Source organism: Asterias rubens, chromosome 12 (assembly GCF_902459465.1).
Source record: "Asterias rubens chromosome 12, eAstRub1.3, whole genome shotgun sequence".
NCBI lineage: Eukaryota > Metazoa > Echinodermata > Asteroidea > Forcipulatida > Asteriidae > Asterias > Asterias rubens.
In genome coordinates this window covers 8,453,559-8,479,509 of record NC_047073.1, presented here as the reverse complement: position 1 = coordinate 8,479,509, position 25,951 = coordinate 8,453,559, and the positions used below count along the sequence as shown (strand labels likewise).

Sequence of the window (25,951 nt, the reverse complement as noted above, 5' to 3'; positions counted from 1 at the left end):
GGGACCGAATCTCTGGCGGAAAGAATTCCCTGGACAAGTGTGGTGATGGGGGGGGGGGGGGGGGCACCCACTGGCCAGACGGTGTAAATTGTCATTGAATCCTCTCCGATTTTTTTCGGGTGCATTTTCTTGTTTGAAAAATCGACTAGGCCTAAAGTTTTTATGGCCGTTTTCGAATCCACGGTTTCGGCTCAAGATTGGGCGGTTGTTTTGACACTATTGCGCGTGGTGCTTTCATGGATAGGATCCAGTAGACGAGAGGAAGGAGCCTGAAGCCCAATCCAAAGCCGAAGCCGTAGTTTCGAAAAGGGCCTATTAAAACTAGAACTACCAATAGAGGGCGTGCTCCACCACGTTCATTCTCATCCAAGATGGCAGCCCATGTGGACGGCAAGATGACCGAAACTCCAGCCATGATGACAGAACCAGAGTCAACTAACATCCCCAAAGCCAATATTTCAAGGTATAAGAATAAGCAGAAGCGAGCAGAGGTGTATAGGAAACTCAAGGCCCAACTGAAGAAGGTAATTTACTTTAATTCTTCTGTCACTCACAGTCATGTCTGGTTGGTTGACCATGTTATGTTTGTGTTACTATTTAGTTGACCATGCGATCCAACAGGCATGACACTGATTGTAATGATATGATAGGAAGTAGTTGCGAAAGCGTAACTCTCTTCCCGACGGCGGAGCCGGAGGGTTACGAGCTCAATTCGAATCGTACAGGGCGAAATGGTCAAACACGAAATGGTCAAATGATCGACAGCTAGCAACATAATTGCTCAATTTTTACCACTTTCAAAAATCATGACACAAGTTCTACTACTATCTATAGTACTAGACTACTAGGAACACGAACTTTAATAATATCCTCAATCAATCATTGTCTATAGTAAGTATAACATGTCAATGAATCATTTCATAACAATTAACACCATTGATTGAGAAAATATTTTGAAGAAAAAGGACAAAAACTTCCCAGATCCCAGAGAGGGGGGGGGGGGGGGTGCAAGATGAGAGAGATAGAATATTGTTTTACTAATTAATTTAGTTATCCAATAATACACTATACGTTTTCTTTATTATTAGTACTGACTTATTATTAGTATTTGTTTCATTACATAATTATCAATAATCAATAAATTAATTTATTCTAGAGAAACATTACATAATTAACAATATTTTCGTAGTTACTTCCATTGATTCGAATTACAACTTATACCTTTGCACTTGTACTTGTCTGTTATTTTTAAATTTTCTTAATATATGTTCTATTTTTGTTTCTATATCTGCCAAGCATAACAATGCATTTTTTTTTAAATGAATTAATAAAACAAACAATTGCATATTTTCGAAGCTGTTTCTGAAGTGGTTTGTTCTTATTCTGCCCATCCCCCTATAAATTTGTTCATCAAGGTTTGTACTAGAATTCATTAGAAAACAATAATAAATCAAATTTTGTACAGATTATACAAATATAAATACAGAACAAAATGATTTTTTTGCATCTATTTTTATTAAGAAAGTCAAATAATATTTGAACAAGGAACAGTTGCACAATGCCCTCTGTTATTCTAATTTAGCAAGCTCCTGTTAGCAACCCTTTTCCATAAATGGTACAGTCCTCCACAGCACATAGAGCAACAATGTTGATGGCATCACTCACACTAAACACAGCCAATGTCACGGAAAATCAACTCTCTGATTTGGGGCAAAAAAAAAAAATTCTGGTAGTTTTCCGTAGTTTTCCATTTTTTCCCCAGTGCCATCTGGAGTGTTGAGTGTATTCATTCACCCATGGAGGTTTAAATAGTTTAACCTGTCCCGTGTTGCCGGGCTCTGACAAAAAGACAACAAAAGTCGCCTTTTATTTTATTTCCCACCCAAAAGCCTATAAGACATGTCAAATTCAAAATACCACTGCACAATACCTAATTTCATTTGGCAACCTTTTTAGCATCTTTCAATATGATTGTGTCTTTTAATATTTTAATATTTTTTTATGTCTTTATAGACTTATTGTAAATAGTTGTAGATTTGTAATATATATTGGAAATTGAAGGCCTTACTTTTATTCCAAGGCTCTTGTTTTGTTTATGTTTGTATTTTGTTGTGTTTTTATGTCCATTAAATAATATCAAAAATAAATAAATAAATACATACATAAATCCCAGGCCAGTTATTTGTAATTAGAATCACCAACATGTTTGTAAGAAATTTCCTCCTAATTGATTTTAAATCTCAATTCAGGACAAGTTGAAGGAGAAGCAAAGGAAGAAGTCAGAGAGGAAGATGCTTGGAGACAAGGTAAGAAAACCAGATAGTTCAAGTCTGCAAAAAAATAAATCCTACAACATTTACCCTTTGTGTTCATCCATACACCGGTGTGTATTAAGCTCTGTATCTCAGTGCTTATGGGAAAAAGAAATCACAGAGCTCGGGAAAGTACTTGCTTTTTGAAACTTATTCGGGCACAAGTTTGAAACGTTCTTGCTTTTTGTAACTTAGGGCACAAGTTTGAAACTTAAGGGCACAAGTTTGAAACTTAAGGGCACAAGTTTGAAACTTAAGGGCACAAGTTTGAAACTTAAGGGCACAAGTTTGAAACTTCTGTGTTGAGCTTCTTAGCGCTCAACGTGGACAGAAATTCAACGTAGAGTTCAAGTGAGCTGAGGCTAAACTTTCAGATTTGTTCTGGACTTGTAATGAATTGGTGGGCTCAAGCTCAAGTTTGGCGAAGGTCTGTAACAACAGTTTGCTTCTCCGAAACCATGCAACATAGTTAATCCACACTTCCTTGTTCTCTCCCACCACCTAGGCTCCTCCGAAGAAGGCTCCCAAGACCATAGAGAGCATGAGGGTGTATGACGAGACCATGGTGGACCCACAGGATGAAGAGGTACATGTATAAAATATCTGCAGCTAGGGAGTCAGGTTTTTAAGATTTTAGAGACGTTTTGTTTGGATGACATTTCAACCCTCTTTTGTACCAGCTACCATGTGCCGTTTCTGGTGTTTTCCTCCCCAATTTTTGGTTGTTTCCTGAACATCTACTTATTTTTATGCACAATGTGTATAATACCCATTTATTATGTCCAAATTGAAATTGTATTTGAAATGGAAATTGTATTTATTTAGAGCCAATTGGTCTGGATGTATTTTGTTTACAAGAACTTCATACACAAACACACTTTTAACAGAGGATTTGATTTCATAGAAAGATGTTTAGACAAACTTGATGCTTTGAATCATGACAGTAAGTTTTATATTTGTATTGTTCTTTGACTTTTTATATTTGTTATGTGTCCCAGAACATTTTCTGGATAGATGGTGCTACATGTATATCAATGCTCAATTTTATTACCAATTGATATGATTTGAAACGATATTGCCATGAATACTTATACATACGAGAAAGAATCAAATACAAATTCCTCCTGTATGTTCACAAATGTCTTCATGGTCAAGCACCAAAATGCCTCACAGAAAACTTGATCCTCTACAATACTTGACATTCTGAAGACCGTAAAACGCTCCGCTCTGCTTCTGACGTCACACGCTTGGTTGTTCCTCACTCCTACAAAAAGGCTGGAGACAATCCATTCTTCAATGCAGCTCCTAAGCTTTGGAACCAACGCTTTGGAACCAACGCTTTGGAACCAACTGCCCTGTGACGTCAGAAGCAGTGTCTTCTTCAGTCTTCAAGCGGTCTCTCTAAACGTTTTTGTTTCCCCACTGAGAGCCTCTTTTGTTTTGTTTTCAACTTATGTTATTTTGTTTTTCTTGTGAGGCGCTGTGTTAATTATAGAGCGCCATAGAAATGTTTACTTTTATTATTATTATACATGTACTTGTTTTTTAATTCTGTGTTGATACTATAGAGTCACTGTTTAACCATCACATAATTTGCCTATATTGCATTCTTATTGATAATGTGTTATGAATCTGAATGTGTGTTTTGAATATTTTTGATTAACCTGAAGTGTACCATTGTTTTTGATTGTGTTGTCTTCTGATCATATGGTTCAGTTTTTTTTTTTTACCTAGTGAATAGGCTTAACATTGTGTAGAATTTTATGACATTGTTCTGTCTTCTGTATACTTTCATTGTGGTGTGGATATTTTAAAAGGAAAATAGTTACTAAAGAAGCACAAAAAGCTCTGAAAAATAATATCACAGGTGGGCATAGAACATTTATAAAATGCCCACGTATAGTAGTTAACCAGTTGCAATATTGAGCAGGGCTTAATAGATCAGGCTATTGAACTTAAGTTATGATATTCTTGAAGACTTAATTATCATTGATCCTATTGTCTTAACAGTATGTATTTCTTAAGCCCGGTTCATACTTCCAAATTATGTGGCAAGAAAATTCGCTTTGCACAAAGCATTTGCAGGAAGTATGAAGCGGGCTGTAGTTTACTATTTTATCAAATTTACATTTTTTTTTAGCCAAGGCAATTTCTTTTGTATAGGCCTATTAGTATTTATTTGATAGCATTTAACCAAATCTACAATGTAATCTAACCTAGATAATCAAATCTAATTTGATCACTAATCTTTGTGTATGTACATGTACTTCCTTCAGGTAACACATGATGAAGACCAGGATGAAATGTCCTCCTACTTCAAGCGAGAGACACAACCTAAGGTCCTTATAACAGCGTCCGACATCTCAAGACATGTATGTGAAAATAAATCAAAGTAAACTTAAGTCTTAAGTGAACTTAAACCAGTGTCTATATCTGCTCTGCTAAGTAAAAAATTGTATTCCTGAAATAAGAAAAATTCTCATTTTAGGATGACATTACATGTGTAACTCCCAGAAATCTTTGTGGAATATCTTTCTCGGGAGTGACACAAGACATTTCTCTTGAAATAAGATTTTGTTCTTACTTCCTGTGGATGCAAATCAAATTTTGACGTCGCAGCCCTGTTTTCGCAGCAAATGGTTCGCAAGTGTTGAACACAGTTCAACTATTGTGAGTTATTCAGTGCGAATTTGTGACATCAAAATTCGTATCGCATTTGCATTTGCAGTAAGTAAGAACCTGGCTTTACCTGATTTGCTCATTTTACCATCTCTGTATTATCTCATTTTTTCTCATCTTTGTTATTTTCACAGAAATGTAAAATCCTCTGTCGGCAGCTACAGACGTGTATCCCTAATTCTGAGGTGTACCCTCGTCGCCTCTCTGCCCTTAAGAAGGTCATCCCTAAGGCTACAGAGAAAGGCTTCACTGACCTCATAGTCATTAATGGAGACAAAAAGCTGCCTAGTATCCTTTGATAATACCCCCCCCCCCTCCTCTTATCCCTCCCCCATTCTACAATAGCGGCCATATCTCGTTTGGGCCCCCTGCCCCCTTTCAATGTTGGTTCTCATTGTTGCACGGTCTGCTTCTCACTCCAGTCAGTGAGTTATATATAAGAACTAGAGGGCGCACTGGTGATGCTTCTTGCACAAACGCGACGGGACCGCAAGGTGACACGCGCGCGCCATTCTGTATGCGCGCTGAATGAAAAACACACGTTGGAGTTTGTGTTTATTGAACGCTACGCGATGCTGTTGTGTCAACTTACAAAATGGCCGCACAAACAGACGCTAAGCAATGCCTGTTTTGTCAACTTAGAAAATGGCCACCTGCACGCATGCCGGGTCGCGTATATAGGCCAGTGCACCCTCTAGTTCTTATATATAACTGTATGGTTCCAGTCAACATTGAGCGGGGGAACGGGGGAGAGAATGTTCATTGTCAGGGGAAGTGGACCAGGGGTGGCCCAAGCATTTTTGCCGGGATTGTAGTAAGGGAAATTCCTTGTGGCTACTTGGTCATGCTCCTAGTACGAGCGAGCTGACAAGAGGGGTGTCAACCAGACTTTTTACTCCCATGGCAGACTGGATAGGCCCGTGCAAGGGGCCATTCAGAATAGTCAATGTTAAAAGATTTCAAAATTGCCTGCAACAATTTTGAGAATATTAATTTTTTTGAATGTTCTTACTATTCTGCTGAATGAATTGGTGCAAGGGGTCAATAGGAGGGTGAAACAAACTGTTGAGAGTAAGTTTTAGTTTTATTAGACTTTACACTGGCATAAATACACAAATCGATACAAAGAAGCAAAATAGCTAACAAATACCAAGGCAGTGAGTGGCACCTCTACAAAGCCGTCCTGCTACAAAGAATGTCCCCTAATACCCACCATAGTAATACCCACCATAGTAACAAAAACCACCCATCCCGCTGAAGAAAAAAAAAGTTGATACATTGTGTTTTCGTCATTATAGTACCTTGACCCCGTACCCCAAGATGCTATGTTGATATGTCATCTACCTGACGGCCCCACGGCTCACTTCAAACTCTCCAGTGTGAAGCTGAGGAAAGAAATCAAGGTAAGCGCAGAGGGTTGAAAGGCGGGGAAAGAAAGCCGCTCAGCCGAACTAGCTGGTTTCAGTATCATAGAGCTGCTTAAAGGCACTGGATACTATTGGTAATTACTAAAACAGTTGTTAGCATGAGTAGGGTTTGAAACTTTGCATGGTGGAAATGCAATATGGAAAGGTTTGCGGTAACGCCACGTAATGATGTTGTGATTAGTTGGGGTGGTTCTGAAAAGAACCGTTGGTTTAGACTCGACATTTTGATCAGTATGCTCTGATCGTCATCTAAGGGAAAGCTGTTAGCATAAATACTTACTTCGCATAATAAGCCTTTTTGAGGTATGGCAGACGTGATAGGAGTGTACTGTTTGGTTTGGGTGTATACACAAGTTTACCCAAACCTTATAGTGTTGTGTCCGCCATATCTCAAAAAGGCTTATGGAGAGCTGTTGATAGTATAAAACGTTGTGAGAAACAGCTCCCTCTGATGAAGTAAGGTAGTTTTTGGCAGAAGGAGGTCATTTCTCACTCAAATATTAAAAGACTTCAGGCATGAAGCCTTTTTTACTCATCTGAGGATACTAGTCGTTGACAATAACCAAAGGTGTCCAGTGCATTTGAAAGCACCTTGTATTTTCCTATTATAAGAATGATTATTTTACTTTCAACTCCTTCTCGGTTGTTGGTGCTGCTTGGTTTAGGAGCTCCATTTAGTTAGCCTGCGCGTCTGTTCTGGGTTTCCTGTTTCCCTTTTGCACCACGTATCTTGATTTTTGTGCAATAATGGTAATAAAACTACACTTTGAACTGTTACATGTATTTTATCTCCTCCGTCCACTAGAGGTGTGGTGATACAACAGACCATCTTCCTGAGCTCATTCTCAACAACTTCAACACCAGGCTTGGCCACAGTATAGGGAGGTTGCTAGCTGCGTTGTTTCCGCACGATCCAAACTTTGTCGGGCGACGCGCCGTCACATTTCACAACCAGAGAGATTACATCTTCTTCAGGCACCACAGGTATGAAATGAGTTTTAAAAAACACCATTCTTTTGTGTTGATTAGGAAATTTACTGTTATTAATATTATTTATTGTTAAAGGCAGTGGACACTATTGGTAATTGCCCAAAATAATTATTATCATAAAACCTTTCTTGGTTAAGAGTAATGGGGAGAGGTTGATAGTATAAACATTGTGAGAAACAGCTCCCTCTGAGGTGACGTAGTTTTTGTGAAAGAAGTAATTTTCCACGAATTTGATTTCAAGACCTCAGATTTAGAATTTGAGGTTTTGAAATCAAGCATCTGAAAACACACAACTTCGTTTGGCCATGGTGCGCCAAGGGTGTTTTTTTCTTTCATTATTATCTTACAACTTTGACGACCGATTGAGCTCAAATTTTCACAGGTTTGTTATTTCATGCATATGTTGAGATACAACAACTGTGAAGACTAGTCTTTGACAATTACCAATAGTGTCCAGTGACTTTAAGGGGAAATTTATTTGCTAGTTCACAAAGCTTGCTTTATATCGAATGTTAATTCAATTCAATTCAATGAAACATTTATTTCTGTACTCACAATAACAAAATTGACATTTACCAAAGGTGTAAAACGCCTTTAGCATACACCCCCAGTCTAGTCTTTGACCAATCAGAGTTCAGAAAAGTGTTTTACTAGTGTGATTTTACTAGATAGCAATCACAATTTTCAGGATGAACATCAATAATTTAGACCCAAGTCTTTCCCTAGACACAGCATTCACTATCTAGACCCTGTGAATAGCCTTAAATAGTCTTAAAGGCACTGGACACTATTGGTAATTGTCATACACAATTGTCTTCTCACTTGGTTTTTCCAAACATACGCATAAAATAATAAACCTGTGAAAATTTGAGCTGAATCGGTCGTTGAAGTCCAGAGATGATAATGAAAGAAAAAAAACGCCCTTGTCACACGAATTTGTGTGCTTTCAGATGCTTGATTTCTAGACCTCAAATTCTAAACTTAAGGTCTCCAAATCAAATTCGTGGAAAATTACTTCTTTCTCAAAGACTATGTCACTTCAGAGGGAGCCGTTTCTCAAAATGTTTTATACTATCAACCTCTACCCATTACTCGTTACCAAGTAATGTTTTATGCTAATAATTATTTTAAGTAATTAACAATAGTATCCACTGCCTTTAAAGGCACTGTACACGATTGATAATTACTCAGAACATATATTAGCATAAAACTTACCTTGGTAATGAGCAACGTAGAGCTGTTGACAGGATAAAACATTGTGAGAACTGACTCCCTCTAAACTAATATACAGGTAATTTCTCAGTAAAATAAAAAAAGACTTCTGGCCAGAAGCCTTTTATTCCTATCGAAAAGCATACTACTTTGTACAACAAGGGTGTTTTATTCTTTCATCATTTTGTTGCAACTTCAGTGACCAATTGAGTCCAAATTTGTACAAGCCTGTTCTTATGCATAGGTTAGGAAACACGAGGTGAGAATACTGGTCTTTGACAATTACCAAATGTGTTCAGTGCCTTTAACGCTGGATCACAATCTGCTCTTCACTTTTTAAAGGTTACCCATCTCCAATACTAGTTTTAATGGATTTGTCTTGAGGGATGATTCGAGCAGGAGAAAGTATTTTGTTAATCTCACTGGCAAAGAATGTGACCAAAATAATCCCTTATTTGTTTTTGAATCTCACAAAACATACTACTTAAGAGAAAAATTATCCCCCCTACGGCAAAAAGTCATGACATATTCCAGGTGGGAGAACAACAACCAGGGGTGTAGATAAAAAACCCATTTGAAGTGTTTTGCTTCTGTAATTCTGTTTTCTCAGCCCCTTGTCGGACCTGTTGGGCATGTAAGACATTTGTGAGAAGTTTCCCCCAGGTTGATTTTTTTGTTTTGTTTTAACTTTGGGTCTCGTTAAGTTGCATCTCGAGGCTGGGCATGGGAGGTCAACTCGAGTTGAGGCCTGACATTTAGGGTTGGGAACTTTGGACAGTGGGAAAAAAGCAGACACTGGGAAGAAGAGATGTTTTGAGAGCATGTGCCAGGCATTGCCAGGCCTAATGTTTCCATGTTTGAATGAGTAAAGACATTTTCTCCTTGGTAAAGGGCACCTGTATGAGGAAGTTGTGAACTTCTACGTTTGAAAGCAATGACCAGGGGCGATAGAGGCAAATGCCTCCCATTGTCGTCCCTACAGTGTTTAGCCTCGTGTGTGTGGGGGATTGTTGTTAAGAAGGATTGCATCTGGACTGTATCTGCTGGGGATGTCTTCAAGTCATTTATAATTGAAACAATTTCAGCGTCGCAAAAAGTGATTACTTGTAGAAGAGTGTGACTGTGCTGAGTCGCATGTGTGAAGTGCAGACAATTTCCTCCAATCATTCAAACAAAAGGGAACAGATGCACTTAAAGTTGCATGGTACGATTTTTGCCTATGACCTTTTTGGGTTTTTTAGTTTTGGTGTGTGAACAAATTCTGACGGATGATGCAATGACATTGCTTTTTTAATGTATAAATATCTCATATGCTTACTAAACGTTCACTTTCCGTGTGCAATTTTTCTGGTGTTTTGTTTTAACTCATTGTTGTTCATTTCCATTTTGATTGTGCTTTCTTAATTAAAAAAAACATATTGTTGTTGTAAACTTGCAAATATAAGCCATGAATGAATTAATTGAATGGTCTCAGAGGAGGATTAACCACTGCTTTTGATACTTCTCTTGTCCTTTAACAGGTACATCTTTCGGAATGCAAAGAAAGTTGGTCTCCAGGAACTTGGGCCGAGGTTCACACTCAAGCTGCGTTCACTGCAAAAGGGCACATTTGACTCCAAGTTTGGCGAGTACGAATGGGTACACAAGGTAAGGAAAATTATTATTATAATTACTTTTATTTTTGTGATCAGCCCCCTTAAAATGTTGCTACATGTAGAAAACAACTGATTGTGGTAAACGATTGGGAATTGAGTGAACTTCGGCAATGGTAGCAAAGCCTGCCGAATGAGAATGTCAGTTTGGTCCAATACCTTTTCTTTTTACCGTCTGCTTTAAGCGGAAGGTGGCAAAATTTTGCAGCTGTTTGCTGCGGCTATGGTCTCTTAAGAGTTGAGTTTCTTTAAACTGAAATTATCAGCACTTCGGTTTTGAAAGGGCAATTGCCCCAATGTGTTTTCTCCTAGGTGAATGGTACGTCTAATAGAAAGTTGTAAATTTATAAGAGGCACCACTGAACCATCTCTGCCCTCTCACAGGTGCCCTTTTACACCTGGTCGAAGAGAAGCAATTATAGTCAGGTGTCTTGCTCAAAGGCACAATAGTCATGACCAGGATTTGAACCCACCTCTGGGTGAAAATGCCCAACTTCAGGTTGAAAAGCCCTGAGATCAATGACCGTCTTTGTTGCCCGTTAGAAAGTTGCCGTGTCAGAATGTTCCATTGGCAACAGCGGGTCTGATACTTTACCCATGCCCTCGGTCATTGCCTTAGTGCCCTTGAAATGCTCTAGTAGAATTTCTCATGGTGTGCTCTTTAACAAGGAGGGAATGCCTTGGAGCCGTTGTCCTTTCCAAAACGAAGCATACAAAAACTTCTGCTGATAAACAAAAGTAGCTCAGGGCTTGAATTTAGGAGGAAAAATCAACAAGACCAGAGGCCTTGTATCTCAAAATGTTTTCTGGACCAGAAAAGTTTTCACAAAGACCAGAATCAAAGTTTAATAACAAAATAATTTATAGAAATACGTTTGACTTTGTGTATTTATTTAAATAAGAATTTTTTCTGTATGAGTGTTTTAATACTCTAAAAGACAAATTATAAATTTCTTCTCATACATAAAGAAGTATTTAATAGTAATTTACATCACTCAAATAAATTTTAAGTACTATTTTAAGTACTCTGGGCCCAAATTCATAGAGCTGTTTATGCAGAAAATATTGTTTATTAGTTTTCTGGTGAGCAGAATAGAGCAGGATACCAGTCATAAGTTGTAGCTGTGACATGGTATTTTGGCTGGTAACCTTATTCTGGTAACCGTAAGGTCATTATGCTTAGCTACATTTTGTGCTAAAGGATTTGGGTACTTTTTCAAAATGTCCACAGATTTACATTAAACGTACAGGGTTTGAAGATAATGATAGTGGAAAGCTTCCCTTAAAATATCACTTAGGTTCTGTAGTTTTTGAGAAAATGGGTAAAACAAGTCACAAAATAATGTTTATTTGTCTCAAGGGAGATGAAAATTATTTTAGCATGTGAAAAACCATTTTATTATACCATAAACATACCATAAACATAGCATGAATACGATTTTACATGCGAAAACTGAGACAGAAATTATTTGTTTTACTCATTTCTTACAAGCTTTCTGCCATCATTATCTTCAAACTGTGTAAGTTTAATGTCAATCTGTGGACATTGTGTTTTGTGTTAGGAAAACGTGCATAGACCCTTTAAAGGCAGTGGACACTATTGGTAATTACTCAAATTAGTTATTGGCATAAAACCTTTCTTGGTGACGAGTAATGGGGAGAGGTTGATGGTATAAAACATTGTGAGAAACGGCTCCCTCTGAAGTGCCATAGTTTTCAAGAAAGAAGTAATTTTCCACGAATTTGATTTCGAGACCTAAGATTTAGAACTTGAGGTCTCGAAATCAACCATCTAAACGCACACAACTTCGCGTGACAAGGGTCATTTTTCTTTCATTATTATCTCGCAACTTCAAGACCAATTCAGCTCAAATTTTCACAGGTTTGTTATTTCATGCATATGTTGAGATACACCAACTGTAAAGGCTAGTCTTTGACAATTACCAATAGTGTCCACTGCCTTTAAGCAACCCTCTATAAAACTTGGCCTTGTTCATGTACAAGGTATTACACAGTGATGAGCCTAGTCAGTGTGTTGCTTCCACCTGTGTCTGTTTTGCACGCCCTCTATGTTAGCGAAGGACTACAAATATTAATTTCATGTGTGACAAGCGAATGGCAATCTATACTGCATACGGTATACATCCATCAACAAACGGGGAACCTTCAATTTGCTGGACAGCCCAAACAGCAGCTCGCATTAATTTCCTTAATGATGATTTGCATAATACACGTAATGCATAATCGAATTGAGAGTAATTAGTGTTTGATTAAGTTACCTACTGTACAGTTTGAATACAGCTGTAGTCCGAGCATTCAGAGAGTCCAGCACACTGTGGTAGATTATCGCCGTTGCTTAGGGCAGAGGTTGAGCGCATTACCTCACTGGAGAACAACAAATTCTGTTGCTTATTATGAGAACATTCGTTGTCTTTCATTAGTAAAGTCAGAGCTTCATTGTGGTCTCAAAGCTACAAAAAGTAAAAAAAAAAAAAAAAAATGATTTTGCACCGAGGCATAACCCTTTTTTTTAATTTTTAAATACAGACAGAAGTGGTTAAAGGCAATGGACACTATTGGTAATTGTCAAAGACCAGTGTATCCCAACCTATGCATAAAACACTGTCAAATAGCATATCTGTAAAAAATCATCGCAGTTGCAAGAGAATGATGAAAGAAAAAATGCCCTTGTTGAGAGCAGTAATACACAAATTTATTGATGTCCGCATGTAGATATCGCCAGCAATTTAAACTGACCTTTTTGGCGTAATTTCCCCCTACCATGCTCGTTTTGTCTAGATGTGTAATGGAGGGGGATCGCCATGGCAACCTGGCACTTGAATTAATGAGAATGATTACCATGGCAACGTATTGAAAGATGGCGCCGCTGTTGTTAGTCGCTAGGCTGTGACTGTGTGGGTGTGTGTTTCTGTGTTCCTGGATTCATTATAAATGAACTCTTTTTTTTTTAGGCGGGGGGGGGGGGGGGGGGGGGGGTCAACATCTGTTTTGATGAGTTGAACCGATGTAAAGGTTCAGAGTTCTCAAAAATGTTTGGGATTTTTAATATATTTTTTTATTATTTGTTTGAATTTTTTATTTATTGGGATCATTTAGCATTTATGATAATTCACAATTTGTGGGTATAATATTAATTTTTCCAGAAAGTTTACTGCTCGCTTATCTTAATAGACTTGAGCAAGTCTCACGTTTATTTGAACTCATCTTTGTGAGTTTTATGTGATTCTGTTTCTTTAGGTATTTTCATTTAGCATTTGTTTATGGCAATGCAAATTATATCATACGCTTCAGGAAGTAAAATTTAGCCAGGAACAATAATGAAAGTTAAATTAATTTAACAAAGGCATGACCTCTGTTTCCGTATAGTTGTACACAGTAAAGATTTGTGCCCAAGCTGATCATAAAACCGATGTACTTTTATGTACATGTATTGGTCGTATAATTTGTGGAGCAATAAGAAATAAAGTAAAAAACATAAGCATCAAATATTTGAGGACAAATCCACAAGAATGTTTTAGCTCAATATTTTTAACTGGACCAGAATCTTCTTCACAATACCAAAATCGAACAAGGAAATATTTTATTCGAACAAGCAGTAAAAGACAAGGTTTAAAGGGTGTACAATGTATGTACTTTTTGTAGGACAAAAAACACAATGTCCACAGATTTACACTAAACTTACACAGTTTGAAGATAATGATAGTAAAAAGCTTCCCTGAAAATATTACGTGCTGAGGTACTGTAGTTTTTGGCTAATGAGTAAAACAATGTAATGAAAATAATTTTTGTCTCATGAGACCAAAATTATTTTAAGCATTTACAAAAGTATTTTCATTACATTGTTTTACTCATTTCTCAAAAACTACAGCACCTCAGTAAGTAATATTTTAAGGGAAGCTTTCCACTATCATTATCTTCAAACCCTGTAAGTTTAATGTAAATCTATGGACATTTTGAAAAAGTACCCAAATCCTTTAACAAATTTTGAAGTATACTTCGCTGCTGTACAGAATTGAAAGATATTTATGAGATTGAGCATCAATTTTGTTGTTTAAGATATCACACAGTGAGATTTATTCACTTAAAAACACAAGAGCACCAGACTTGCTCAGTCATGAGTTAAATTAATAAATTGCCCAAAGCTGAAATCACTTGGCTCAGGCCTCCAGTATAGACGATGTGACCTCTGCCCTCTGACGTCACACGAAAACCATAACATGATTCGCGCGTATACCGCCGGGCAAAACCTTTGTGTTTTGGCAGCCAGCTAGAAAGTGTACGCAAACTTACTATGACTACGCAAATCAGTGCCTGGCGAAACATGACGTATATAGTGTTTTGTCAACAGAGGGCGGTTTGAATGTAAACATAGGTCACATCGTCTATAGTTTTTAGCACTGGAAATCCCTGTCCCAAATTTCTCATTCCTTATTCCAATTGTTATTTTTCACAAATATATTTTAACAAATGGATATCTCTTATAGGTGTTTTTTTGTCCAAGAATGTTGTATTTATATTATTTATAATTTAAAATAAGATCTGATTTCACAGAAAAAGATAGTCTTCGGTGAATTTTGTGTCTTCATTTTTTATACATGCATGGGAGACGTGCAGAGTCAATTGGATGGATCATTACTTCCTAGTTCGAGATGGGCATATTCATCTTTTTATAGCTCCCATTGATGGGCACTTTGTGTCAGGAAATTGGCTGACGTAGCTCTCTGAGACCCTTTGAGCTCATTTTGTTCAATTTATTTTGAAGCATGTATAACAAATGTCGGTTTAAAGGCATTTTATGCATCTTTTGTATCCAACGTGACTGATGCAAATCAAGTAGATGCAGCATACTGTCATTGTATTTAATACATGTGTGCAACTAACACAGTTAGTAGTGGTTAAAGGCTGAGGACGCTCTTGGTAATTACTCAAACTAATTATTAGCATAAAACCTTTCTTGGTAACGAGTAATGGGGAAAGGTAGATAGTATAAGACATTGTGAGAAACGGCTCCCTCTGAAGTAATGTAGTTTTCGAGAAAGAAGTAATTGTCCACGAATTTGATTTCGAGACCTCAGATTTAGAATTTGAGCACATCTGAAAGCACACAACATCGTGTGAAAAGGGTGTTTATTCCTACATTATTATAATTATATCGCAACTTCGAAAACCGATTGAGCTCAAATTTTCAAAGGTTTGTTATTTTATGCATGTTGAGGTACACCAACTGTGAAGACTGGTCTCTGACAATTACCAGTAGTGTCCAGTGTCTGTATGTTTCTGTGGTTGTTTTGTACTCTTTAGTCTAAAGGTGTACTGAAATGTTTTTGTTAAAGTACACACGTACGTTTGGTAATCCCCTTAAAATGTAAGGCAATAACAACTTGATTGTATGAAGTATATTGAGAAATATTTCATTTCAAGGCACATGTAATGTGGTTAAATAGATGTATGTAAAAAGTGGGAAGCGTACCTGCAGTAACATCCTGGCCTTGAAATTTGCTCTTGAAGGGACAGGGAAATGGGAGACTTTCTGGGACGATAGAGGGCAGCAGACTTACCGGGTAAATCCATTGTTCTCAGAATTATGCGCATGTTCAGAACTACGTAAACAATGGAAATTTACCCGGTATGTCTGCTGCCACCTAGCGTTGGAAAGTCTCCTATTGTCCTCTAGTAAGGGGAACTCTATGATCTTGCATTAACTTATTTGTCTAAATACTGGTTTTTTTTCTTCTTCCTTTTTCTTACTTACAGAGGCATGAGATGGAAACGAGTCGCAGGAAGTTCTTTCTGTAGGTTTCCTTCTATTATTTTGGCAAGAGTTTCCCAAAGGTAAATAGTACTTTCTTTTGTTTGAAATTTATTTAGATTTTTTGTTAAAGCCATTGGACACTTACGGAACAGAAAAAAAAAATTGAAGTTCACAGATTTACAAATAACTTACAGGGTAATGATGAAAGATGGTGAAAGACGGTAATGGTGAAAGACTTCTCTTGAAATATTATTCCATGAAATGCTTTACTTTTTGAGAAAACATTAAAACAATATCAATTCTCGATATTGAGAATTACGGATTTATTTTAAACACATGTCATGACACGGCGAAACGTGCGGAAACAAGGGTGGGTTTTCCCGTTATTTTCCCCCGACTCCGATGACCGATTGAGCCTAAATTTTCACAGGTTTGTTATTTAATATATAATGTGTTACACGAAGTGTGGGCCTTGGATAATACTGTTTACCGAAAGTGTCCAATGGCTTTAAGGCACATTTTCAAAGCTACTCCTGTATAAAATGGAGGGAATGTTTATAGTAAAAGGATAAATCATTGTGAATAAACTTTCAGGATGGATTACCAGGGGATGCATAACATCAGTAATAGTAACAAATTGTAAATATTCACAGATTTACACACAGTGTAAATGGTTAGAAGATGGTCATGGTGGGAAACTCCCTTTGAAATATTTTTTCTTGAAATGCTATAGTTTTTGAGAAACAATTAGTTTTTGTCTAACAAGTCAAAAACTCAATGTTTGCAAACAGTGAACACAATTAAATGATTTTCCCAATTTTTTTCACATGACTTCAATGAGCATTTGTGATTCTACTTTACCGGTTGTTAATTTATGTGTATGTTGGGTCACATGGATACAGGGCCCAATTTGATAAAGTCTGTAAGCACAACAATTTGGCTAAGCATGGAATTTCTTCTGTGATTTAAACAGGATTATTAACAACATTTCCACTTGTTGCATTCTGCTTGTTACTGGTATTCAGCTGTTTTTTGCTTATCCTGAAAATCACCCGAAATTTGGTTGGTAATCCTGTTTTTTATCAATGCAGAAATTTCATGCTAAGCAAAGTTTTGTGCTTACATGCTTTATGAAATTAGGCCCTGGTCATTGACACTGACATGTACCCATGTGACACGTTGGAGTTGTTGGTGGATTGAATTAATCCCAATCTGATCACCCTGAATGCACTTTCTAAGGGTATAGAAAGTCTGTACAATTGCAAACCAAATTGTGTGTGTTCATCAAGGGGTTTCACACCAAACCAATTAGAAGCTGCAAACATTTTCAAAGCAATTTTCTTGTTTTTCACAATCCCATAGAGCTCTTTTTATTTATCACCATACCAAACCCCCCTCCCTAGCCTGCCCATTTTCTTCTATCATTTTCAACTTGAGTGTAGTCCCAACATTGATTAGATTGGATGTACTATGCGGGATGTTGATTTGTTGTATCTGGCTCAAACTCATCCGCTAGAATTCCTTAGGGAGACACTCACTGAAAATTGACAGTGCCTGGCTTTTTTCATCTGACAACACAAACAAGTCTGCTCATGACACTTCATCAGGACTCTTCAATTGTTTTTCTTCTTAAGAATCCAAACCGTGAATGTATTTGTTATTTTTTTTTATGAATAAGCGAAATCGTCATCAATATTAGTAGTACATATGACATACATGTAGGTGGTGTATACGATTGGTGAAAATGCATGCACATGCATGGCCTAACGTGGCCGAGTAGTCAAGCTCTGGCATGTCTGGGCCCAATATCATGGCTCTGCTTACCAAAAGCTCAGAATCTGTGTTTACGTTAGCAGGGAATTTTGAGCTTACAGCAAGCGTATTTCACGGGTTAGCGACGAATTTTGGCTTCTGCACGTGCGTTGTCCTTGTTACTAGGCATTCTACGCTTACAAGGCTACCGCAGAAATTCGGCGCTTGCACGCAAGCGGGGAATCGTGATCATAATTGCATAATTTGGCAGTAAGCAGAGCCATGAAAATGGGCCCTGGTGTTTCTATTCAGGAGAGTGTGAGTTCGAGTCCTAGTTTTGACACTTGTGTCCTTAAGCAAGACACTTGACAATTATTATTGCTGAATAAATGTGCACATGTATTCAATGAGCAATGATGTTCATTGAATACATGTTATTATTATTTAATAAAACTAATATTTGATGAACTCATGTAGTACAATCCAAAAAAATGATCATTTCAAACTTGACTAACCCTGGTCACTGTGCCATACCCATTCTCCCCTTGCATTGTGAGAAACAGCTCCCTTTGAAGTGACGTAGTTTTTGAGAAAGAGGTAATTTTTCACTCAAAATAAAAGACTTCAAGACTTGTTTGCCTTGCGGTGGTACTTCCTGAAGGTTGTTTAAAATGATTTTGCGTGGTAATAGCATTGTGCTAGTTAAAGGCCATTACATAAACCAATTACGACCGGCAGGAAAATTACAGCTTCGCTTGGCCGTTTTCATTTTGCAATAGGGTACATGTAAATGTACCTCGGTCAGAAAATGTTTTTAAGTCTGTGGGAATTATAAAGGGTCACCAAGACCAGGTCAACAGAGGCCGCTATGGCCACTGTGTACTGCCTAGTGGTGATTTAAAACCCTAACCCCAATTAGGGTACTTCTACATATGTGTACCTTGCCAAATACAAAGAGAATACAACACAGTTGAAATGAGACCCCTACAAAATGCGACAAGGGATTTTTTTGCATTGTGCAGACATGTTGCTTTTTGGTAGGATTTAGCATGGGTGATGGCTCTGCTTAACGAAATGAAACAGTCACATAAGTGAACTGGTGACTTGGCTACATTGGGGCATCATGAACTCTGCCAAAAAAATGCAACAACATGAGTTTTAGTTGACTGCCAAATACAACAAAATGCAACACCAATATGAAATCACTTGATTTCTAAATGCAACAAATCCAGTCATAGAATGACATCTGAATTGACTGCCAAATGAACAGATTTCAACACAACTATTACCATTTGGTGCATACTGTTGCATTCAGCATGGGTTAAGGTCCATCAGACCTCACGTTGTTTCTTTGAGTGGGCGTACATGAGTCTGTTTTCATTCTGCAAAGGTCAGTTAAATTTGATATGAAATAACAAAATTGTTGAATCCATGGGGGTGTTTGAGCGTGAAAGCAGGCTTTCTTCTTCTCACCCGTACACTCTCATGCCTGATGCATCTTATTCATGGTCATTTCCTTGGTGCCCTTGAAGTAGAAAGTTACAATTTCCTCATAGGGTGGGTGCCCTTTACCAAGAGTAAAATGCCTTGGTGCCCTTGCCCTCTTGCTGTGCTGAGATGTACATTGTACATTGTAGAACAGCAAGAAGCTATTCCGATCTTTATTCCTTGTACTGCATCTCTTTGAAACAGGCGGGATTATTATTCATACTTTATGTAGTCTTATTTCCAATTTGTTATGCCCTTCAAAAAGTTTTTAAAACATTTCATTTTATAGTCTAAAAATTAAAGCCAACACCATGTGAACATGTAGGTCAGCCCTTGTGCAAAAAAATTGCTCCTACTTTTTTCCCAAGGACCAAATATCATCCGTTTTGGAACTCCTTGCCTTCTGAATGTTTCCCTCCATCCTACAATCGAGAATGATTAAAGACACTGGACACTATTGGTAATTGTCAAAGACTAGTCTTCACACTTGGTGTATCTCACCATATGCATAAAATAACAAACCAGTGAGAATTTGAGCTCAATCGGTTGTCGAAGTTGTGAGACATAAATGTAAGAAAAACACACCCTTGTCGCAGCATGGTCACACGAAGTTGTGTGCTTTCAAATGCTTGATTTGGAGACCTCAAATTCTAAATCTGAGGTCTCGAAATCAAATTAGTGGAAAATTACTTCTTTCTCGAAAAGTACTCCACTTCAGAGGGAGCCGTTTCTCACAATGTTTTATACTATCAACCTCTCCCCAATACTCGTAAACAAGAAAGTTTTCATGCTAATAATTATTTTGAGTAATTATAAATAGTGCCCATTTATCTCTTAGCACTGCCTAGGACTAGTCCTAAGTTAGGACTACCTTTGTGAAATCCACCACTGGACACCTTTGGTAATTGTCAAAGACAATTCTTCTCACTTGGTGTATCTCAACGTATGCACAAAATATAAACTGTGAAAGTTTGAACTCAATTGAGCTAAAAAAAAACAACCCTTGTCACACAAAGTTGTGGGCTTTCAGATGCTTTGAGGTCTAAAAATCAATTCGAATAGTTTACTGAGAAATTACTTCTTTCTCAAAAACTACCTTACTTTACTTCAGAGGGAGTCGTTTCTCACAATGTTTTATAGGCCTACTATCAACAGCTCTCTGTTGTACATGTTGTAGCCAAGTAATTTTTTGTGCTTACAATTATTTTGAGTAATTTATTACCAATACTGTCCAGTGCCTTAAACAGCGGCTACAGAATGCTCAGAAATATAAAGTTGTTACATTTTTGTTATAGATGCAGTCCATAGGAAACAGAAAAAACATATGACGAGTCTCTTACCTCATGTTAAAACATGTTTAAAATGTTTTTTCCCTGAAACATTCCAAGCCAAAATTCTGAAAAACGTGAGGTCAAACAAACCTGCGCAACAAAGGAATCATTTATGTGGAAAATAGCGCCCTTAGTTGGCCAAAGCTGGAGAACTGTGTTCAAACCCAATTAGGGGAAAATCACCACTGACGTCAAGGGGTCATTATAATAGATAAGCCATTTTGACTCTCGACTGAAAAAGCCGCGCGGAGAAGTGCATTTTTGACTTGAAGTATTTATTACCAAACACAAATTTTAAGCGTAAAATGGTTTTAAATCGGTATCTACAATGTCTGTTAGGCCAAAGAAAGGTAATAGGTTAAATATTGAGATTATGCTGTAGGCACTGTTTAAAGTACTTGCAGGCTAATATTTATACACCTGGGTGAAGAGAAGCAATTATGGCTTTAGTGGTTCCTTGCTCAAGGACACACTCTAATGATTCAGCCATCAGACTTTGAGTGTGATAAACTAGACTGCTTGGCCATGACAGACAATCTATCGCAAAGAATAACACGACAGAGCATTGAAAACGGTCTATGACAAATCAATTAAAGAATAACAAATTCAGACAGGATACTTAAGCAAAAGACGAAATGAAATAGGTCAATCAAGGAGAAGATAAAACAATAAAACAATAAAACAAAAGACGAAATGAAATAGGTCAATCAAGGAGAAGATAAAACAATAAACCTACAACTGATGACCGTTCAAAATTACCCAGAAGTCCTCCACTTTTCAAACTAAAACAAAAAGGTGGAAACAAACTTCAATATCAAAATCAAGTTACAATCGACAATCATGAAGACAAAAAAAAATATCCTACTTTTCTCAATAATTTGATAACAATTTTACATGATTTAAAAAGACCTGCTTTTCCGAACCTTATTGGAATGCTATGTACATCATTTCCTGTGACCACAAACCCAATGCCGGCATGTGATCATTTATGACATCTCTTCCTTCAATAAACATTTGTATCCACCTCAGTGAAATCTGAAAATTCAAAGAGCACTTTATGAAGGTTTTAGACTCTGCCAATTACGTCAGTTAGTGGTGACATTGTGTACTTTTAAGTATATTTGAGGACTTGAAAGATGTCATTCAGGGTTGTTCACTTTTAAAGGCATGAACGTTGAACTTCAACATTGTCACTGTAGCAGGACCCAGTATCAAGCACAAAGATTTCATTAAGCAATGACAAATCAAGCTTAGAAGAAACAGCTTGCCAGCCAAATTTACTAGTTACAGTGTCAGTGGTTCTGGCATAAAGTTAGGCCATATGCTCTTTGACACAGACAAATAGCTTGTGCTGTTTTCAATTGTGACACGAGAAAACTTGCTTCGCTTTTGGCAATTTGCGTTGAAGTACAGTGTTGTCATAATCACAGGGCAGGCCTGTGGCTGTACATGGAATTATGGACTCTCCCCCGATTACTGCATGCACTTTGCATCATATCTATGGAGAGCATGTGCCAGTGTGCTGTAACTAGGTGAGACTTCATAATTCCATGTTCAGTCACAGACCTTGGCCCAATTTCACTGAGATACTTTAAGCACAAAACATACTTCTAGGTAAGCATAGCAAAATTACGCTTACCAGAATAAGGTTACCAGCCACACTACCGTGTCACAAGAACAATTTGTGACTGGTATCCTGCTAATTTCTGCTTAACCAGAAAATTCTTAAGCAATATTGTCTGCTCTATGAAATTGGGCCGTGCTTTTGATCATGATGACACAACCTTTTTAGTTGTATCCTTTGTTGCAACATTTTGTAGTAAAGGAAATTACTAGTACTGTATTGAGGAATTTTCTTTCTTCTGATTGCATGATGTAGTGGGTATAGCTGAAACTGTTTTTAAGGGTGTTGTTATTGTACCTCAACGTTGGTTCACGTTTTGACCAAGCTGTAGCCTCAACTAATGCTGACGTGGCCTATGTATGAACCCTAAGCTTATTAGCCATTACAGTTTGGTGGTTATATGAGGTCTCCGGGCTTTGTGTACATGGACATTCCCTTTCATCAATTCACAATACCATTCAGTTATAACTAAACCTCAATCACACAGCAGCCATCATGATTTATTCCCCCCTCAAAACACACACATTGTAATGGTATACATAATGAGGCTTGTGTACATTTAATAGACTGGTGTCCTTTTAATTCTTTCCGGGCCCGCTATTTTTTGTTTGCGTTTCAACCTAAACCTCCCAGCTTTGTGAGGTTTTTTATCTCAAAATTTGCTAAGAAATTTAAGATATATGTCTTTCTTATCATGCAAATCAATAGAATTTCTTGTGTGAATGATAATGCCCTCCCATTACATCATTTACACTAAGGGTCGTACATGCACGATTGATGACACTTTTCAAGTACAAAATAGATTGTACATGTACAACCATGTACTGAAAGAGTTGTGACACCCCTTTCACAATTTGTCTCTCTTATTTCAGTGATAGCCGCTGTTGAATTGAAGTTTTTAGACCGTGTTCAAGTGGATCGACTAAAACACCACTGAGCGGCAGATCAGCACTAAAAATGGCCTACCATTAAGGAAGCCAGCATAGCCATATTAGCAGACAAGTGGAAATCACTCATTTCCAATCGCCCATCTCCAACACAGCCCTCAATTTTATAATATTATAGAATATTTGAGTATCTATAAAAGTGACGTTAGTGCATTTCATATTATACAATAATTACAAACAGATCTTATATTTTATATAAATACATATTTATAGTATATACTGTTAGGGATATGAAAAGGCACTTTAAAATGTCATTAAATAAAACTGCTGTACATTTCGCACAACCACTTGCCACATCGACATCTGCATTCACTGTTTTACACTATACGTCTATTTCAAATCTCAAGAATCAACACTTTTGAATGAACACTAACGCCCTTGAGGCAGTCTGCCTTTGATTTTTTATTTTTTTTTTGGGGGGGGGGGCTCAACTTTTATGCATGACACATGCTGCTCAGTCAATTTGCAGAGCTGCCCAAAAAGAGACTGAGAACAAATTAAATACATGTATGATTGTACATGTAGAATCATTTTGTGTTCCAGTGGTTTTTCTTTAGACAATTTTGCAATGGAAGCTTTGCTGATGTTCCAATCTTTATGTTTTTCTCATTTCAGGTAAAAAATGTCAAGTTCCAGTCCACAATGCAAACGATGAAGAATTTCTTGGGCAGTAACCACCATAAAGGTTTTTTTTTATCTCTCTCTGAATTTCTTAACTTGGAAGATGCCACAGTGACTGCACAACCAAGTATCACCACAAATCCTCAAATCAATCCGTCAACATTTATACAGCACAGGGCTCGAAGATTACACTGGACCACATGCCAAGAGTAGTGGTGACACTAGACCAAAGGTCAGGGGGCAGTAGTTTTGGTGACACTGGACCACAGGCTTGAGGCCAGTAGTTTTGGTGACACTAGACCATTGACCCGAGGCCAGTAGTTTTGGTGACACTAGACCATTGACCCGAGGCCAGTAGTTTTGGTGACACTGGACCACAGGCTTGAGGCCAGTAGTTTTGGTGACACTAGACCATTGACCCGAGGCCAGTAGTTTTGGTGACACTAGACCATTGACCCGAGGCCAGTAGTTTTGGTGACACTAGACCATTGACCCGAGGCCAGTAGTTTTGGTGACACTAGACCATTGACCTGAGGCCAGTAGTTTTGGTGACACTAGACCATTGACCCGAGGCCAGTAGTTTTAGTGACACTAGACCATTGACCTGAGGCCAGTAGTTTTGGTGACACTAGACAATTGACCCGAGGCCAGTAGTTTTGGTGACACTAGACCATTGACCTGAGGCCAGTAGTTTTGGTGACAGTAGACCATTGACCCGAGGCCAGTAGTTTTGGTGACACTGGACCATATGCCCGAAGCCAGTAGTTTTGGTGACACTAGACCATTGACCCGAGGCCAGTAGTTTTGGTGACACTGGACCACAAGCCCGAGGCCAGTAGTTTTGGTGACACTGGACCACAAGCCCGAGGCCAGTAATTTTGGTGACACTGGGCCACATGCCCGAAGCCAGTAGTTTGGGCATCGGGCCATTAAATTTATGACCATACAAGCCTGTTGGTCTTTGTGTTTTTGAATAAGAATACCTCACTGTGTATTGTAGTTTGAAAAACTATGTTCAAGTGTTTGCTTTGAGTCTTATACATCACTTTCAATTGCTATTAGAATTTAGCATCAGCAAAAATTTAAAAAAACTTTTCCCAGTGCTTGTTCAAACCTTCCTCAATGGTTCAAATAAAAACAGTTAAATTGAGACACTGTGTTGATGGCTTTGTTTTCATTTTGACTCTGGTCTTGTGACAAATTTGTTAGTACAGTAAACATTCATTTTGAGCTGCAAGCCCTTCAGTAATCAGTATTGTTGATTTCCCCCAAGACATCAATCTCTGAAGTGCCCCAGATCAAAGACTTGATCTAAGGCGCTGTGGCATAGAAAAAACAAAGAAGTCAATCGAGTAGGCCTCCTGAGGGAAGTGGGCTTTCAGTAGTATCTTAAAATGTCTTGGAGGATGTGGTATCCTTGATGTGATTATTCCAGAGTTTGGGTTTTCAGACTTGGGAGGACTCTATCTACAGAAGTAGAGCTGCTAGACTACAGAATGATAGTTCTGCAAATTTCTGCTCAGCAAAACTAAGCAGGAAACAACTTACAAATGGTGACCCTTTTCTGTTAAGCACAGTTGTTTTGTGCTATACTTATTGGGGGCCAAGTCGTCATGATCAAAGCAGGCCTGTGGCTGCACATGGTATTAAAAACTCAAACAAAGTTTTTGCACTCGATCCATATCAAATACGTGGAGGGCGTGTGCAAGCATGCAGTATCTGGGTGGGAGTAATTCCTTTTGTTTCTCAACTCATAAACCACACTTGCGTGTTGTTTTCAAGAGCTTGAATCTTTCATTTACTTGAAGTATTTTCGACCTTCATGTTCCTTGTAGAATATGAAATGATCTTCAAGTAAAAATGCTGAAGGGTTTTGTTTTGCAGGAATATTGCCCTTTGTCTGCATCATGTTTGTAGCCAGTGAAAAGGTCCCATAAACAAGTCCTCTAAACAGTACTTGAGGAATAAACAAGGAAGGCTTGTGTCGTCTCAAAACATGGAGCTGTATGCTCAGACTGTCTCTTTTGTAGAGGATGCCTACAGAGCTTCTATTGGAGCAAGCCCAGAGAAGTAGTCTGCTAGTTACAAAATGGTTGCGTCTGTGAGTGGCAACAGAGGGACCAGGGCCCAACTTCATGGCTCT

General features: G+C 37.9%; 1 protein-coding gene across 1 annotated transcript; it reads left to right on the top strand.

The window, feature by feature from the left end:
- The first annotated feature begins 88 nt into the window (after positions 1 to 88).
- Positions 89 to 25,910, top strand: LOC117297484 (ribosome production factor 1-like). The gene is made up of 10 exons (XM_033780547.1): positions 89 to 524; positions 2,250 to 2,306; positions 2,818 to 2,898; positions 4,589 to 4,684; positions 5,126 to 5,279; positions 6,312 to 6,394; positions 7,224 to 7,402; positions 10,141 to 10,267; positions 16,048 to 16,125; positions 23,803 to 25,910. Exons 1-9 carry the CDS (start codon positions 372 to 374, stop codon positions 16,087 to 16,089), a joined length of 972 nt encoding a protein of 323 aa, XP_033636438.1. The 5' UTR covers positions 89 to 371; the 3' UTR covers positions 16,090 to 16,125; positions 23,803 to 25,910.
- Positions 25,911 to 25,951: the final 41 nt, after the last annotated feature.